Source organism: Aspergillus ibericus (assembly GCF_003184845.1).
Source record: "Aspergillus ibericus CBS 121593 unplaced genomic scaffold BO80scaffold_40, whole genome shotgun sequence".
NCBI classification, from domain to species: domain Eukaryota; kingdom Fungi; phylum Ascomycota; class Eurotiomycetes; order Eurotiales; family Aspergillaceae; genus Aspergillus; species Aspergillus ibericus.
Window position 1 is genome coordinate 24,011 of NW_020292138.1, and position 14,040 is coordinate 38,050.

Below are 14,040 nucleotides of genomic sequence, written 5' to 3' on the forward strand. Positions count from 1 at the left end.
CAGGGTCTACCACAGATAGGTATTTGCTTTCGAACCTTTAGGGCAGTCCTCATTATCAAGGAGGAAATATACTTAGTTTACTTGATTGAGTCTCAGTTGAGGGCGAGTATAGCTTGCCTAGATACTGCAGTGCATCTCTGCTGAAACGATAGGTAGGCAAACAAATGAGCTAGACTAATTTATAGCACTCTTTTCTGCAATCAAATACACATGTTAACCTTTCATCTACAAAGCTGTGCACTATAGCAGCTGTCAAATGTCTATGTTCCGAGTACGTGAGATTCACGCTCACGCATATATTCATGTCTGTACATCCCTGTATGTCTCATTTGTACTTCCAGATCCCTTGAGAACCGTCCAATCTGATCATGGAATAAACGAAAGCTGCACCGCATTCGACGGCTTGGTTGGTAACTCCGACACCTGACGCTGAACCGCCCAACGATCCATAACCCCCCACTCCGGACACATCCGCTGGACATTGAAATTCGCCGTGGGCACCTTTTTCCCTCGTACCCAGTTATACGTAATAAGGCCCGTGTCTCGGTCACTGCAAAGAATTCATCTGTTACTTCCAACCCGAAACTCAAACCAGTCTTAAGCAGGAAACATACCATTCCAACTTCTGCCTCAGAATCTCCACGCAATGATCCACCCGTTCATGCCAATTGCGGGGATCCTTCTCATACTCCGCTCTTTCATCTTGATACACATCCAGATATGATGCTCGGAAGAGGTTATATAAGCAGTGCAGCTGATGTGTCGCCTCGAGCGTGGCTAGATACTGCCCGCTCTCTTCCAGCCGTACCGAAGCTTCGGGATACTGTGGGTTCGATGCTTGGAATGTCTCTTCGTCTATACCCACCATCCATACTTTCCAGTATTCTTCCCATGCGGCGTCGACTTCGGGGGTGGGTGGACCGCGGTATGGCGATGGCGCGTTGTATGTCCCGTTGACGCGGATCGGATGGATGTTGGCTGGGTTGGTGAGAGGACCTGGTTTTTCTTGGCTCTTGTTAGCGGTTTGAGATGATGATCAAGGTTTGGTAAGCCAACCACTGCTTTCTATGTGCTCTAAATGGACGGCTTTGTCGGGTTGGTGGCTTTGCCAGTCTGCGCCTTTTGAAAGGGCTTGGGTGAGAAAAGACCCGAGAAGACATCCGGCGACGAAAGTTATGAGGTTGGTGCAACTTGGGAGTGAATACTTTCTGCTTTTGCTGTCTATAGAGTCTAAGAGGAGCATGGTGGTGTTATTGCACGTGGACGAATCCGACGGGAAAGATTAAAGAAGGGGAGATGCGTGTGGGGGTGGAGAGGGGATAAATAAGAACAGCCATTCGTAAGTACTTGATGACCGTGCGAATCCCCTCTTATTATTAACTCCCGCTATGCACTCCGCTTGCCATGCTTATCGAAAAACGGGGATCTTTATTTCGTTCTCAATTCTTATGATTCATGAATTATATATACAAGTTATGACCCCCCAAGCCCCCACCATCTATCTGATTATCCCTCGTCCACTCAACAATTCGATCAAAATCACGACAGTAATGCAACGTATTGAAATCCGGGGACTCTTTCTGAGCCTTTTCCGGCGTCAGCATAATCAAATACGGCGTTGCATCTCCTATACACATCAGAACTTCTCTCAGCCTCTGCGTACAGGCATCTACCCGTCGCATAATCTCCGGCTCAGATCCTTGGAATGCATCAACGGATGTATAATCGTATTCATCTCTGTAAGTATGCTGCCGTAAGAGGTTAAGGCAGGCCATATTCCGGAAAACCTCCAGGTATGCATGGATTTGACCGTCTGAGCTCTTCACAAGTGAGACTCCATCTGTGCTGTCCATGTCCAACCCGGTGTCGCTTTCCGGGACGAGAACGGGATGTTCTAGCTCATTATTTAGAAAGTTTCGAAGATCAAGCAGTTCACTACGCACTTTGCAAAATATCACTCCACGCTTCTTCAATCGCTGGATTGGGAAGACCTCGATAGATGGACTTTTCCGAGAATCCGTTTCGGAACATTTGCCAGGAGCTATCCACTGCAGTGAATGCCGGTGCTGGACTCGTCATCAGTATAATTCCTCCAGGATAGATGTATAACCTACACCATGAGGACAGATTCTTCACACATGCAATATCCGGCGGTTGAAAAGATTGCCCAACAAGGAGAATAATAACCGATAGTACAATTGATGCGATTGTGAGGTCGGAGATGGCCCATTGTCGCGACCACATCGTGAGTGTCTGCAGTGTGTCAATAACGAGAGTAGTTGAGTTCTGCATTCGTTCTGACTCTGTAGTTGGGGAATCCCAAAGACCCTGACAGTTGGCCTCCGCTTCGCATACTATCTGTGTCCGCTCTTATCGCCACTCTGGCGTGCTGTTCTCCCCGGACTAACTTGCTTACCCCACTCTCGATGTCCCCGAACCCTGCGCTAAGTCCCTGCTGCAGATCCAGGGATTGGGAATACGAGATCTAGGAGGTAACGTCCATCCTGAAGGATTGTGGGGATCGTCAGGCTGATTCTCCACATTGTTAATATGGTGAATTATAAGGATCCATGTCGACATGCTTAAAATGGAAGTTGGGTTTCTTACCGTACGAGGCGGGTTATTGGTATTGGTTGATTAGTACAGGCTACTCTGTATAGATTGCTTGGCTGTCTTTAAGAATGGATTACTCCGTATATTCCGGTGAACCCTGATGATCTCCGGTAAACCCCGGCGGTTTATTAGTAGGATTGAAATACGAGCTTATAATCCCTTTCATAGTAAGATCGTATCATTACCCCCTTATCGAATCTATGTAAACATTAAATTACAGCTAATAACTATGGTATATGACATAAATAACAGAATTGAAAAAATGAGACCCCATTCTTACCATACGATCAAAATTACCAGGGCCCACCGGAATAAAACTTCCGGCCCCCAACTGATAAGCACGTAGCTGAACCTAAGGATCCATCCAGTATTGATTGCAAGGGCTGAACTTCACATGATACTGGGAGTATTCCCGATGGATTTGAAATGGACTTGTTCGTATAGTGTCAAGTGGCCTTAGTCTACACTCTGCAATTGCCTTGAGTGCTCACGACCTTCGAGAAAGGAAGTAATGATGACCACATCTGAAGAGGAAAAACACTGCTTGCTTGAGCTCTTGCTATGTTGGATGTCTAACCTTGACATCTTCAGTATAGATGTCCACGTTCTAGTCAGTATTCAGATTTATGCCTAAGTACCATTATGCATACACCCACTGTACCTAGTACTCCTTTAACCAGCCCAAGGACGAGCCTGGGCTTACCTTCCAACTTACATGCCCGTAATTAGAGGCCACCCTCTCTCACAGCCCAGCGTCTAAACCCTCCTCCTGTACCAAAGACCATACCATACTCAAGCACCTACGACCACACTTACACCTCCCTCCCAAACACCCATCCACATCAACAACACCATGATCTCAACCCCCAAAGACCAAGACCACGAAAAACACCCCTTCATCCCCATTCCCACCCCCAAAGATCCAACCCAATGCGACTGCCACCACCACCACCATGCAGAAAAAAACCAAACAAAATCCATCATCACAAGCATCCTCCTCTGCACACTGACAGCTATCTTCACCACATTGATTACGACTCAGAGAGTAGGACATGATACTTGTACTGATCCATCACTTCATCTATACTGTGAGTATCATCCATCTGGGAGAGACATTATAATTAATTCTGATGTGATAAAAAAAAGCCCCTGTAAATAACCTAGTCGAATACATCCCCCACCGCTTCAACCGCAGTCGCGAAAACGATAAATCGGCCTTCCAGGGCTGGCCGAGTGATGAGATTGATGCCTTGTGGGCGGGGGCTTATTTGCGTGCGTATGCCCAGCACCATCACCACCACCATCCACCCTTATCCCCTTCTCAAACACCAACTGATTATGTGAACCTGCAGCGGGCATAATATCCACCATCGACGCATCCTCCGCATCTAAACTTCCCGACCAAACGGAACGTCTCCCCCTCCCCGGTCGCGAAAACGAATACGTCATCACGCTGGACGTCTTCCATCAGATGCATTGTCTGGATGTGGTGCGGATGGCGTTATATCGGGATCGATATGATAAGCATTTTTATTTCCCGAATGGGACGGTGGATTATTGTCGGTGGTTGCATGTTGGTGTGTTCTCCTTTCTTTATTTGTCTTCTAGTTGGGTTTGGGGAGGGGCTAACGATAGCAGACCACTGTCTCGATCAAGTCCGTCAAGCGTTAATGTGTAATGCTGATGTGAGCGTGGTGCATTATGCGTGGAGTGACATTGTACAGGGGAATCGGCCCAGGGTGGATAATCAGCATACGTGTCGGAATTATACCAAGATCCTGGAGTGGGCGGCGAGTCGGAGTATCGAGGCTAAGGATTGGCATCCGAGTAGACATGTGGTGGAGGATGAGAATGGGGGGGTGAGGATTGAGAAGGGGAGGAATTATGCGCTTAATGGGGAGGGGGAATGTAATGCTGTGTAATTGATGGATTCTGTTCAGATAAAGTGACATTTGGTAAGGTTGGTTATTTGTCCATGTCGCTGGTCAATGGCTCGGTGGAGTCACTGTCATTGGATACCGCATCCAGCTCAATCGTGATAGACCGGGCTTGGGATTCGTGACCGCAGTAGAGTGCCAGGGTGAGTGTCCAAAATAGGAAGATGAATTCGAATGGTCCGTCGATGGTGAGGTAGCGGATTTGCCAACATGCATGTGCGAATTCGAGAGGGGTGAGGCGTTTGCCCACGTAGCATGCGTTCAAGATTGCGGTTGTGAGAGAAAGAATGCCACAAATCGCCAGAATAACTGCGAAGCGCACAGGAAATTCATTGTATGAGACGGCCCAGAGTTTCTCTCGGCTAGCTGAACGGGATTCCCGCCAGAGCCAGAAGATATGGACCGCAATGTACATGGTTAGGAGGATCCCAAGCACGATGTTGCAATAAGCCGGTATGGGACTTTCGACTGTGGCCGTGTAGTCGGCCACGGCCATGGCAGTCGACAGGACCAGATAAAGGATGAGGAAGATACCCACAAACCACGACCGGCGAGATCTTTGGCGGTTCAAAGAATCGTGGCTATGAACCAGAACGATACTGTTTTGTAAGATCTCGATGACATGCCACGAGATGATCAAGATGGTAGGAGCCCGTTCACCCAACCCCAGACCAGCCCATCGAAATGCCACTTGCACGACAGACAGAGGCAGAAGCCAACAAACTGCCGAACGGGCTTCCACGGTGCGAAGCAAAGTCCACAGAACAGTGAATGTGATCCAAGCCGGGCCTAAATACCGATAGACAGTCTGTAAACCAACTCGAAAAGCAGGCAGGGTGGTGTTCGGTTCAATTGCCTGCAGTGTCGCCGAGAAAGTCTTCGCAGAGAACCCAAATAACGCTGCGCAGTATAACCCGGGTTTTTGAACAGGGTATTGAATGGATATGGGCGAGGTGAGATTCACGGCTCGAGTGATGAAGGGGTGGCCTGCGAGACGAGTCGCTTTGTCGCTGATGAGGAACTGGCCTAGTTGGGATTCGTCGCAGAGTTGGTTTTGGATGTTTTGCTTGGTGCAGAAGATCTCTTTCTAGTGCTGGTCAGTAATGGATGCGGGGAGGCATAGTGGTGCGTACTTCTTTGGAGCCTGGTCGGCGGATTCCACCTAGATGTTCATCACCCAGCTCGAAGACGACGGCGCTGACGATTCCCTGACCGGGGTTGAAGGTCAGCATCAGTGACGATGCGGAGTGTGGTCGGAACGGTGAGACGGAGTTGATCTCGACGCATTTCTGATGATTTGGCCAGGTGTGGTCAAGATGTAATGACTGGGAGTATGCAGCGACTTCTATCGCTTGAAGAAAGGGAAGAATCAGAACACAGTATGAGAACAGCCGCATGGTGAAGCCTATGAGTGAGGGGTACTGGCAAGTGGCAGGATCAGAAATGAAAGAGAAGAGCGCTACCCTCACCCTTTTATCTCTTGCATGGACAAGCTTACTCATCTAGTTATCAACCATGAGTGGTTCTATACTATGTATGAGCCTAGTCTGAATACAGTATTGATCTATCTATGGTTTGCTATGCATATTCTGGGCTTTCCAAGTCTCATCTCGCCGATCCTGCCATTCCATAATCGCCTCATAATCTCGACACGTATGCTCCAACGAAGTATCAGCCAGATACATGCCTTTTTCCTCGGACCAAATATGCGGCACAGGCGTCAAATCCGACTGACACTGAACCGTTTGCCGAAGCATCTCTACGCAGTGATCTACTCTGGTCAGCGCGGCCTGAGCCATGGATATAGTGACTTACCGACGTGCTGTCTGAAGGTAGGCACCGTCGGCTTGTTTTCAGTCCGGATCGTCGGGTACCATTTATCATAGGCGACTTTGCGGAGATAGTTCACACAGTGTAAGCTGTGTCGAACATGAGGAACTACAAAGTACTGGCCGCCGTCGGCGGACACTTCGCCGTGAATCCGATCCGCTTCGGATTTACTGAGTGCGAGATAGCCACCTGAGAAATCAGACAAACACAATAATTTACAGAACGAAGGCAGGACTTACCGACAAGACGATCCCACGCGGCGTCGAGTTCGCGAGTTGGATGACCTGTATACCGGGGAACCTCTGGGTCCAGCATCAGCTCGAATTCGCCAGTTTCATTGACGACGATGTTTCCTGGGAATCGAATTTTTTGCATTTTGATAGCGGACAATGCGGGCTCTACTCATCCATTAGATCAATTGGAGTTATTGTTTTAGAGACCTACCTAGATCTGTATCGAAGCCAGTCTCATAGCTATGTTTCCTGCTACCTGCAAATTGCAGAAACACAGAAATTCCAAGCAATAGAGTCAGGATGCCAGTTGCCAATTTCCATGGTCCAGAGCCTTGAAGGTCGAAATAGCCTCGCTGAAGTCTTGGTAGATGGTGACCATTCTGATCGTGTCCTGGCAGAAAGGATTGCGTTTCCTGGTCTTCGATGGAATCGACCTTGTCAATGCTGCTTTCGCTGGTGGACTTTTTGTATGCAAAGAACATGATAACTACAATGTCAAAGGAGAGTGTTCGAGGACAGATGAGAATGAATGAGGTATGAGGGGATTGGTGAACATGCTCACAAGGATGGACTTACTCCGTCAGTTGTCGGAGAGAAGACCGTGGACTATCACTATCCGACGGAGCAATTAATTGGTATCCGCTTTGTGGTGGTCCGCCAAGAGGCTTACTGCCAAATGAACTGGAATCCTCACCACTTCTCTTTTGGCCCCAACTGAAAATTCTGTTGTATCATCCGGTATGTCCAGTCATAATTCATATGGCACACCGTATCGACAAGTATGGCAGGTGCTGCGCAGTCGGAACACATCCGTCAGATAAGCAGGTCCAGGCATTAGCGTGCTCTAAGCTAGCACTGCATGGTGATACTATAGCACGCCATCCCCACTAATGCAGGATCTACCCGAATACTGCATGTCTCGGAGTACTTTAGCTGCTAGATCTGATTTGGTTAGTGCATTGTGGGGGGGGGCAGGGATACGATTCCTCCACCTTACTACATACTTCACGTGGTCTTATCAAGGTGGTTGAAGGTGGTTGCGTACGATTCTAACTGTTAATAGAAAATGGAATCTACACCGACACCATACACGGCATCACGAGGATTACTGAGTAGATATTCCAGAGGGCTGCAACAATACAGAGTGGAAATGTTTGCAACCCGAGGTATTACCACTTTGCCTGTTTGGGCGGTAATGGAATACCAGTGATAACGGCTTCAACAATCACAAACTGAGTATCAAAGAACACAAGTCATACCACGCCTCGCGGTGACACTCTGCATCGTTCATTGTAGGTATTGTCAACGATACCCTGAGGATCGTCTGGCTGGGGCTGTCCTTTTGGCCGATGGTTGGCAGTTCACTACCGAGCGGTTGCCCTAGACAAAACTCCCGAAAAAAGGACTACTTAAGGAGGACATTCCTCGAGCCAACTGTAGTTTCAGCATCCCGATCACATCTCCTTCACTTGATCATTTAACCATCACAAACATTCCATTCAGATTCTTCAAACACAATGAAGCTCGCCATCCTCCTCTCCACCGTCGCTCTTGTCGCGGCCCTCCCTGCCCTCGAGGCAGAGAAGCGTGGCAGCTGCATCCTTGACACCAACGAAGACGGTACTCTCACCAAGCGTTGCAGTATCCCCTGGACCAAGAACTACGGCGAGTACGACGAGGACGAGAACCTTGAGAAGCGTGCTTGCATTCTTGATACCAAGGAGGACGGTACCCTCACCAAGCGCTGCAGCATCCCTTGGACTAAGAACTACGGCGAGTACGATGAGGATGAGAATGTCCAGAAGCGTGCTTGCATCCTTGACACCAAGGAGGATGGTACCATCACCAAGCGCTGCAGCATCCCCTGGACCAAGAACTACGGCGAGTACGATGAGGATGAGAATGTCCAGAAGCGTGCTTGCATCCTTGACACCAAGGAGGATGGTACTATCACCAAGCGGTGCAGCATCCCCTGGACCAAGAACTACGGTGAATACGACGAGTAAGCGGTAGGTGTCGGAGATCTTATGATGATGCGAGTAAGCTAATCTTACTAGGGCTCCATCGGACTCAGCTTAGATGATTGATGAAGAGGATGGAAGGTGGAAGGGAGGATGTTGTGTCTGGGCAAGTCAATGTACTTACGTTTGAGACAAGTATATCGTTCAGCTTTGTATTGTCCTGTAATCATCATTCCCGCCGAGGTAAAGTAAGCCTTATCAGCCTAGTAAATAGTTGGATCAATCAAAAATGATCAATGATAAATACGAATATCAATCCAAATGCGGGGGTACGTTACATGATCGTTAAAGGAATCAATACACGTTCGTATTAGCAGATGATAATATATAGACTATGTACGATAGCACTAGACCATCATTACTCTCCGTGGCCTCCCATTTATCTGTCATCCATTTGTCGCATTCAAAACGTTGCTCTAAACTTCTCACTCCATCCTTAATTCTTCCCATGCCTTCCATCTCACCGTATCCCTTGTCCTAGACAGCAAAATGGTTTATTCCTACGCAAAGTGAGACCACCCTTCCCAGCACCGATGTCTTTATTAACAATGTGAACAGACTAGCAATCGGGAACTTCCTCGATGGCTCCCCAGAGAAGCTCCTCCAAGACGAGCACGAACAATCCATGATCCCCAACCCCCAAAAGCGAAATACTCTCTACAGAATCCTCTACCTCCTCAAAGAACTTCTCCTCATCACCTCCGCCATCCTCGCCATCGCCACCTGCATCAAAGTCTTCACCCCCCAACCGCAACCCCCACCCCAACCCCTCTGCGACTGCGGCGACTCCGTCAGCGAAGCCAAGTCCCTCGGGTGCAAATACGACACCATCGCCGCCGCCTGGCTACCCCCCTACTGCATCGACGCCGACCTGACCGCCGAATTCGACCTCGCTGGCGACGGGCCCGGCGGGCGCTGGCATTACTGGATCGACTCGAACCATACGGCCGAGTACTCTCTCGAGGAAGTTGGCATGCTGGCCGATCGTCCGGGGAGCTTCTTTTGGACGACGCCCCGGTGGCATTTCATGCATTGTTTGTTCTATTGGCGGAAGCAGCAACGGGCGAAGTTTACGGGGGTGGTGATTGAGCGACGGTATGATACCGAACGACATGTCAAGCATTGTGGGGAGATTTTTCAAAATCCGGGGCCGATCGCGTATTCGTATGTCGAGTTGAAGAGTAGTAATACGGAGCCGCCGGAGTTTGTGAAGGATTTGGATTAGGCTGCTACCTTATGGGTTGGATGTCGGGTTTTGAGAGGCTGGGGGATGGGTAATTGGTATAGTTGTTAGCTGTAGTTCGATACATACGTTTGTCTGGAATTGGACCCTGAATACTGCTACTGTATTTTCAAGCTTAACGATGTAATATCCAATACGAGCCGAGTATCCGCATGATCGAGAGGCTCTACGCTTGTAGCATCCATGTAACATCAACATCCTGCAACTTTCGGATCCGAGATACCTGACCCACCAGTCCGAGACATACGAAGATTACACCCCAGTTAATCAATTTACATGTGGATATCACTAATCTCTATACGAAGTCCGCCTGATAAGGCGCCCTCTTGCAGAGCGATCCTGCAATGACGCCTTCTGCAACTATATCTCTGTACGACCGGCTTGGGGCTGACAAGACCCACCGGGCCCACTTTAGATTCATAATACGAGTAATATAGTTCTGGGGTGTTTTTCATGACGGATTGCAGGGTGTTTAGCTGGGATAGGAAAATGGGTCGTATGGGTCGTTATCGGGGGAAGGCTAGGATGTAGTGGGTATGATAGTAATGTAAGATTCTCGGGGGGATTACTCCTCCCTGTGCAGACTGCAGAGGATGAGCGAGAATGGTCTGAGGAGTCTGTTTCTAACATTGGACATACTCTGTTCACTGAGCTGAGTGACTATTGTTTCCCTATTCCACTCTACGCCCATCAGGTCTCATCCTCCCCCTTCTCTGTTGACACTCGCCTTCCATCCAACATGGCATACACCCACCAATACCTCCCCGTCTCCGAAGACGACAAATCCCCAGAGGACATCACCACCGACAACCCTCCCCACCCTCAATCCCCATTCTCAAAATATACCCGATACTGGACCTCCCTCGGCTTCACCCCATGGCTCTTCACCACGTCTCTCCTCATCAGCATCATAATCCTCCTCGTCGCTGCCATAACCCGTGAACCGACGGACGTAGAATGCGCGGCTAAGTTATCTGTCTGGTGTATGTCCATACCCCTTCCTTAACCTTTGACCCTTGTAATACTGACTGAATTGACTGGTCCAGCCCCCGCCCTCGAAGCAGTCGAATACATCGACGTGAAATTCCAGAACAGATTCAATGAACATTCGATATATCGGGGGAAGCCGACGCCGGAATTGGAGCAGGCGTGGTTGGATTTGTGGAATTGTATCCCTCCCCCCCTCCTTTCCCCTTTCTTTCATTAAACAAAATTAGATATATACTTGATAACTGAGCTTGGTTACTAATATATATGCGATAGTCGCCCCCATCAACATTCCCCTCGAGAAACTCAGCGCGTTGAACAAATCCACGACTTCGAATTGGCAACGCGCGAAGCCGGAGAAGGGGGGTGGGGTTATTGGGTCTCTTGAGGGTATTCCCCAAACTAACTTTCAATATGTGTGAACTCAGACTGATATATGTTGATACTAGTGTTCCACCAAATCCACTGCCTCGATCTCATCCGCCAATATACCTACCGCGATCAATACGATTATAGCAAACAGCCGGCGTTTGATGGGACGGAGGAGCAGGTTCGGCATGTACGTATACCTATACCTACCCTTTATCTTTGAGGATAGTTTAGAGAATTGCTTACTGAGGGATGGATGGATGATAGCACGTCGACCACTGCATTAATAGTTTGAGAATCTTCCTCCAGTGCACCTCAGACGTGACACCGTATCTGGTTCTCAAAGATCCGAAACGGCCCCTAGGCATCGACCCGGATTTTAATACCCAGCACAAGTGTCGCGATTACGGGAAGATAGTGACCTGGGCGAGGGAACATGAGTTGAATACGGCGGATTATCAGAATCATATTGATTAGGGTATCTTAAATAGACTGAGAATGAAGATGAGTGGTATATAACTGTCTAGTTAAACCTTCGGGATTAATACCTGGCTATGAAATAACAATAACAAGACTCTCAACCCTCCTCGCCAAAGCCACAAACCCCCTATCCACCCCGCTCCAAAACAAATCCGCAATCCAAACCACCACCCCCACGAAAACCACATACGCTCCCCCAAACCCAACCACATACCTCCACACCTCCTCCACGCCCGTCACCATCCAGAACGCCTTGAACAAGCGATACCCAAGTAAATGCATCAACGGTCCATGCACAATATACAAACTATAACTAATCCGACCGAGGTACTGCGGGATAGATCCATTCAAGATGGTGGATATAACTCGGTTCTCGGGGGAAGTATGCGTAATCAGACTAATGAGAATAATCCCGCCGAGGTTGGGCAGGAATCGAAACGGGGCGGGATCGGAGGGTGGGATGAGATAGCTTAGGAGTTGGAAGCCGGGGGTTTGGGAGATGCAGAAGTCGGGGGCGGAGAGGAGGTGGAGACTTGTGATGAGGAGGGTGAGGCGGAGGAGGATGGAGATGGTCCTGTTGGGGAGGGTAGGGGGTTTCGTGTCGTGGTTGGTATGTGTGTCGATGGTTGTATCTGCGAGTAGAAGGCCCGAGTAGAATAAGGCTACGTCCCAGCGATCTAGGGCGTAGATGTAGATGATAATCAGGACGGTCAGGGGTCGACGGATCCAGGGTTTGATGGTGATGTACATGGGCAGGAAGAGGAAGATGGCGAGCGAGGAACGAAATTCAGCCGGGATGGTCCAGAGGTGCACGTCGTAGTGGTTGTAGATGTCGCCCCACCAGAAGACGAAGAGCATTCGCCAGGTTTGGTGCGTCCAGTCTGCGAGTTGGGCGGTGAAGGTTGGGAGAGGAGATGCTAGGTTTTCTTTGATGATGGGGACCCAGGGTGAGGTTTTGGCGATGGCTTGGGAGGTGATGAAGGCGCCGAGTTGCAGGCCGAGCATGGTGATGAAGGTGGCGAGGATAGGTGGGCCGAAGAGTCGGATGGGTCGGCGGAGAAAGCTGGATGCTACTACCGCGGTGCTTTTGGTGAAGCCTTGAGAGGGGTCTCGGGATTCTCTTAGGGGCTTGTAGGATAGAGCGAAACCGGAGAGGACGTAGAAGATTGAAATGGCCCATGTTCCGGTGATGGGGAGTCGGAGGATGGGTAGTTGGATGATCCAGTTAGTTGTAGCCGGGGATTCGTCTGGTCGTGCACAGGAGCTGGTGAGGGCTTCTTGGGGTAGGCCGTAGCCGTAGAACACGATGTTTTGGTAGGCGTAGAAGATGTGGTAGTTCATGACTGCAAATGCAGCATATCCTCTCAACCCGTCTAGGGAAGAGGTGAGGGGGCGGTCCTGATGGGTCTCGGAGCCATGGATGAAACTTGGTAGCAAGAAGGAGATGAATTGTCCTGCCCATCTTGAGATTTTGGGGGTTAGATCCCATTGATGGGTGTGGAAGGCTCTGGTGAGACGGCCTTGAAGGCTTTTGCCACTCTCCAGCATGTGCTGCTCTTCATCAATGTCCGAATCGAGGTTAAACTCTTCAGGTTGAGAAGACATAGAGGGTGATGAATAGAAGGGATTCTCCATTGGGAGTGATTTGGTTATGGTCTCGTGTCACACTGGTCAACTGGTCAGACACGCAGTTTGGGTCGTTGGAAGGGTAACGACCATCTGTGATCCCCCATGCTGTCACCACGTGTAGCGTATATCGTTAGCAATCGGTATGCCTGTTTAGCATTGAGCCTGCTAATCCCTTAGGATTGATGCTGCTAGGAATCGATAAAGGATTCCGAATCTAACTAGACAACACGGACCATACTAGCTGACTAGACATTACAGTAGCGAATCTATCTCAATACCAGTAGACTCGTCTGAGACTGATACGTCTTGGCGTAAGAGGCTGGGCGGAGTCTTGGCAATTCCTCGATAAGGCAGATGAATGATTACGAGAAATGGACCCCAAATGGCGTCAATTGATCCGGCGTCAACGTTATGCCTCTTCCTATGTATTTACCCCAAGAATATAGTCATCAGGATTTAGACGATCCTTCGATCGACATCTGGTCCTTCATCCGCCGGTCGTCCGTGCGGCCCAGCCCCTCGGCCGTTGACCCTGAGGATCTGGCTAGTTGATGCACGGTGGAGAAGCGGTTCCGCTAGTTAGATCTTGCACGGTACCACTTTCTTGATACGGAATATGCGAAAGTTTCAATACATGTAGCTCGCCATACATTCAAGCTATCAATACCAGGATTAGGAATCGGATCCTGCACTCCACC

General features: G+C 49.3%; 9 protein-coding genes across 9 annotated transcripts; 4 read left to right on the top strand and 5 right to left on the bottom strand.

Moving 5' to 3' along the window:
- Positions 1–366: 366 nt before the first annotated feature.
- On the bottom strand, positions 367–1,033 carry BO80DRAFT_481340 (oxidase ustYa family protein; the record flags this gene model as incomplete). The annotated part of the gene is made up of 2 exons (XM_025723376.1): positions 367–550; positions 615–1,033. Coding segments are annotated over 2 exons (603 nt in total), but the record flags the coding sequence as incomplete, so codon positions are not given.
- A 427-nt stretch (positions 1,034–1,460) lies between these two features.
- On the bottom strand, positions 1,461–2,284 carry BO80DRAFT_481342 (oxidase ustYa family protein; the record flags this gene model as incomplete). The annotated part of the gene is made up of 3 exons (XM_025723377.1): positions 2,115–2,284; positions 1,944–2,066; positions 1,461–1,894 (listed from the first exon to the last, which is right to left on the bottom strand). The coding sequence occupies exons 1-3, from the start codon at positions 2,242–2,244 to the stop codon at positions 1,461–1,463; spliced, it is 687 nt and encodes a 228-aa protein (XP_025572211.1). The 5' UTR covers positions 2,245–2,284.
- Positions 2,285–3,466: 1,182 nt separating this feature from the next.
- On the top strand, positions 3,467–4,535 carry BO80DRAFT_447877 (oxidase ustYa family protein; the record flags this gene model as incomplete). The annotated part of the gene is made up of 4 exons (XM_025721635.1): positions 3,467–3,701; positions 3,760–3,885; positions 3,966–4,190; positions 4,252–4,535. The coding sequence occupies 4 exons, from the start codon at positions 3,467–3,469 to the stop codon at positions 4,533–4,535; spliced, it is 870 nt and encodes a 289-aa protein (XP_025572212.1).
- Positions 4,536–4,578: 43 nt separating this feature from the next.
- On the bottom strand, positions 4,579–5,782 carry BO80DRAFT_447878 (uncharacterized protein; the record flags this gene model as incomplete). The annotated part of the gene is made up of 2 exons (XM_025721636.1): positions 4,579–5,637; positions 5,684–5,782. 2 exons carry the CDS (start codon positions 5,780–5,782, stop codon positions 4,579–4,581), a joined length of 1,158 nt encoding a protein of 385 aa, XP_025572213.1.
- Positions 5,783–6,172: 390 nt separating this feature from the next.
- BO80DRAFT_318510 (oxidase ustYa family protein) lies at positions 6,173–6,903 on the bottom strand (the record flags this gene model as incomplete). Its single annotated transcript, XM_025715094.1, has 4 exons — positions 6,173–6,326; positions 6,362–6,550; positions 6,616–6,781; positions 6,825–6,903. Coding segments are annotated over 4 exons (588 nt in total), but the record flags the coding sequence as incomplete, so codon positions are not given.
- A 1,180-nt stretch (positions 6,904–8,083) lies between these two features.
- Positions 8,084–8,692, top strand: BO80DRAFT_481350 (uncharacterized protein; the record flags this gene model as incomplete). Its single annotated transcript, XM_025723378.1, has 2 exons — positions 8,084–8,615; positions 8,671–8,692. The coding sequence occupies exons 1-2, from the start codon at positions 8,131–8,133 to the stop codon at positions 8,690–8,692; spliced, it is 507 nt and encodes a 168-aa protein (XP_025572215.1). The 5' UTR covers positions 8,084–8,130.
- A 714-nt stretch (positions 8,693–9,406) lies between these two features.
- BO80DRAFT_326788 (uncharacterized protein) lies at positions 9,407–9,772 on the top strand (the record flags this gene model as incomplete). The annotated part of the gene is made up of 1 exon (XM_025715163.1): positions 9,407–9,772. A coding segment is annotated over one exon (366 nt), but the record flags the coding sequence as incomplete, so codon positions are not given.
- Positions 9,773–10,907: 1,135 nt separating this feature from the next.
- BO80DRAFT_362837 (oxidase ustYa family protein) lies at positions 10,908–11,710 on the top strand (the record flags this gene model as incomplete). The annotated part of the gene is made up of 4 exons (XM_025716075.1): positions 10,908–11,046; positions 11,141–11,254; positions 11,314–11,423; positions 11,501–11,710. Coding segments are annotated over 4 exons (573 nt in total), but the record flags the coding sequence as incomplete, so codon positions are not given.
- Positions 11,711–11,794: 84 nt separating this feature from the next.
- BO80DRAFT_319764 (uncharacterized protein) lies at positions 11,795–13,096 on the bottom strand (the record flags this gene model as incomplete). The annotated part of the gene is made up of 1 exon (XM_025715113.1): positions 11,795–13,096. A coding segment is annotated over one exon (1,302 nt), but the record flags the coding sequence as incomplete, so codon positions are not given.
- Positions 13,097–14,040: the final 944 nt, after the last annotated feature.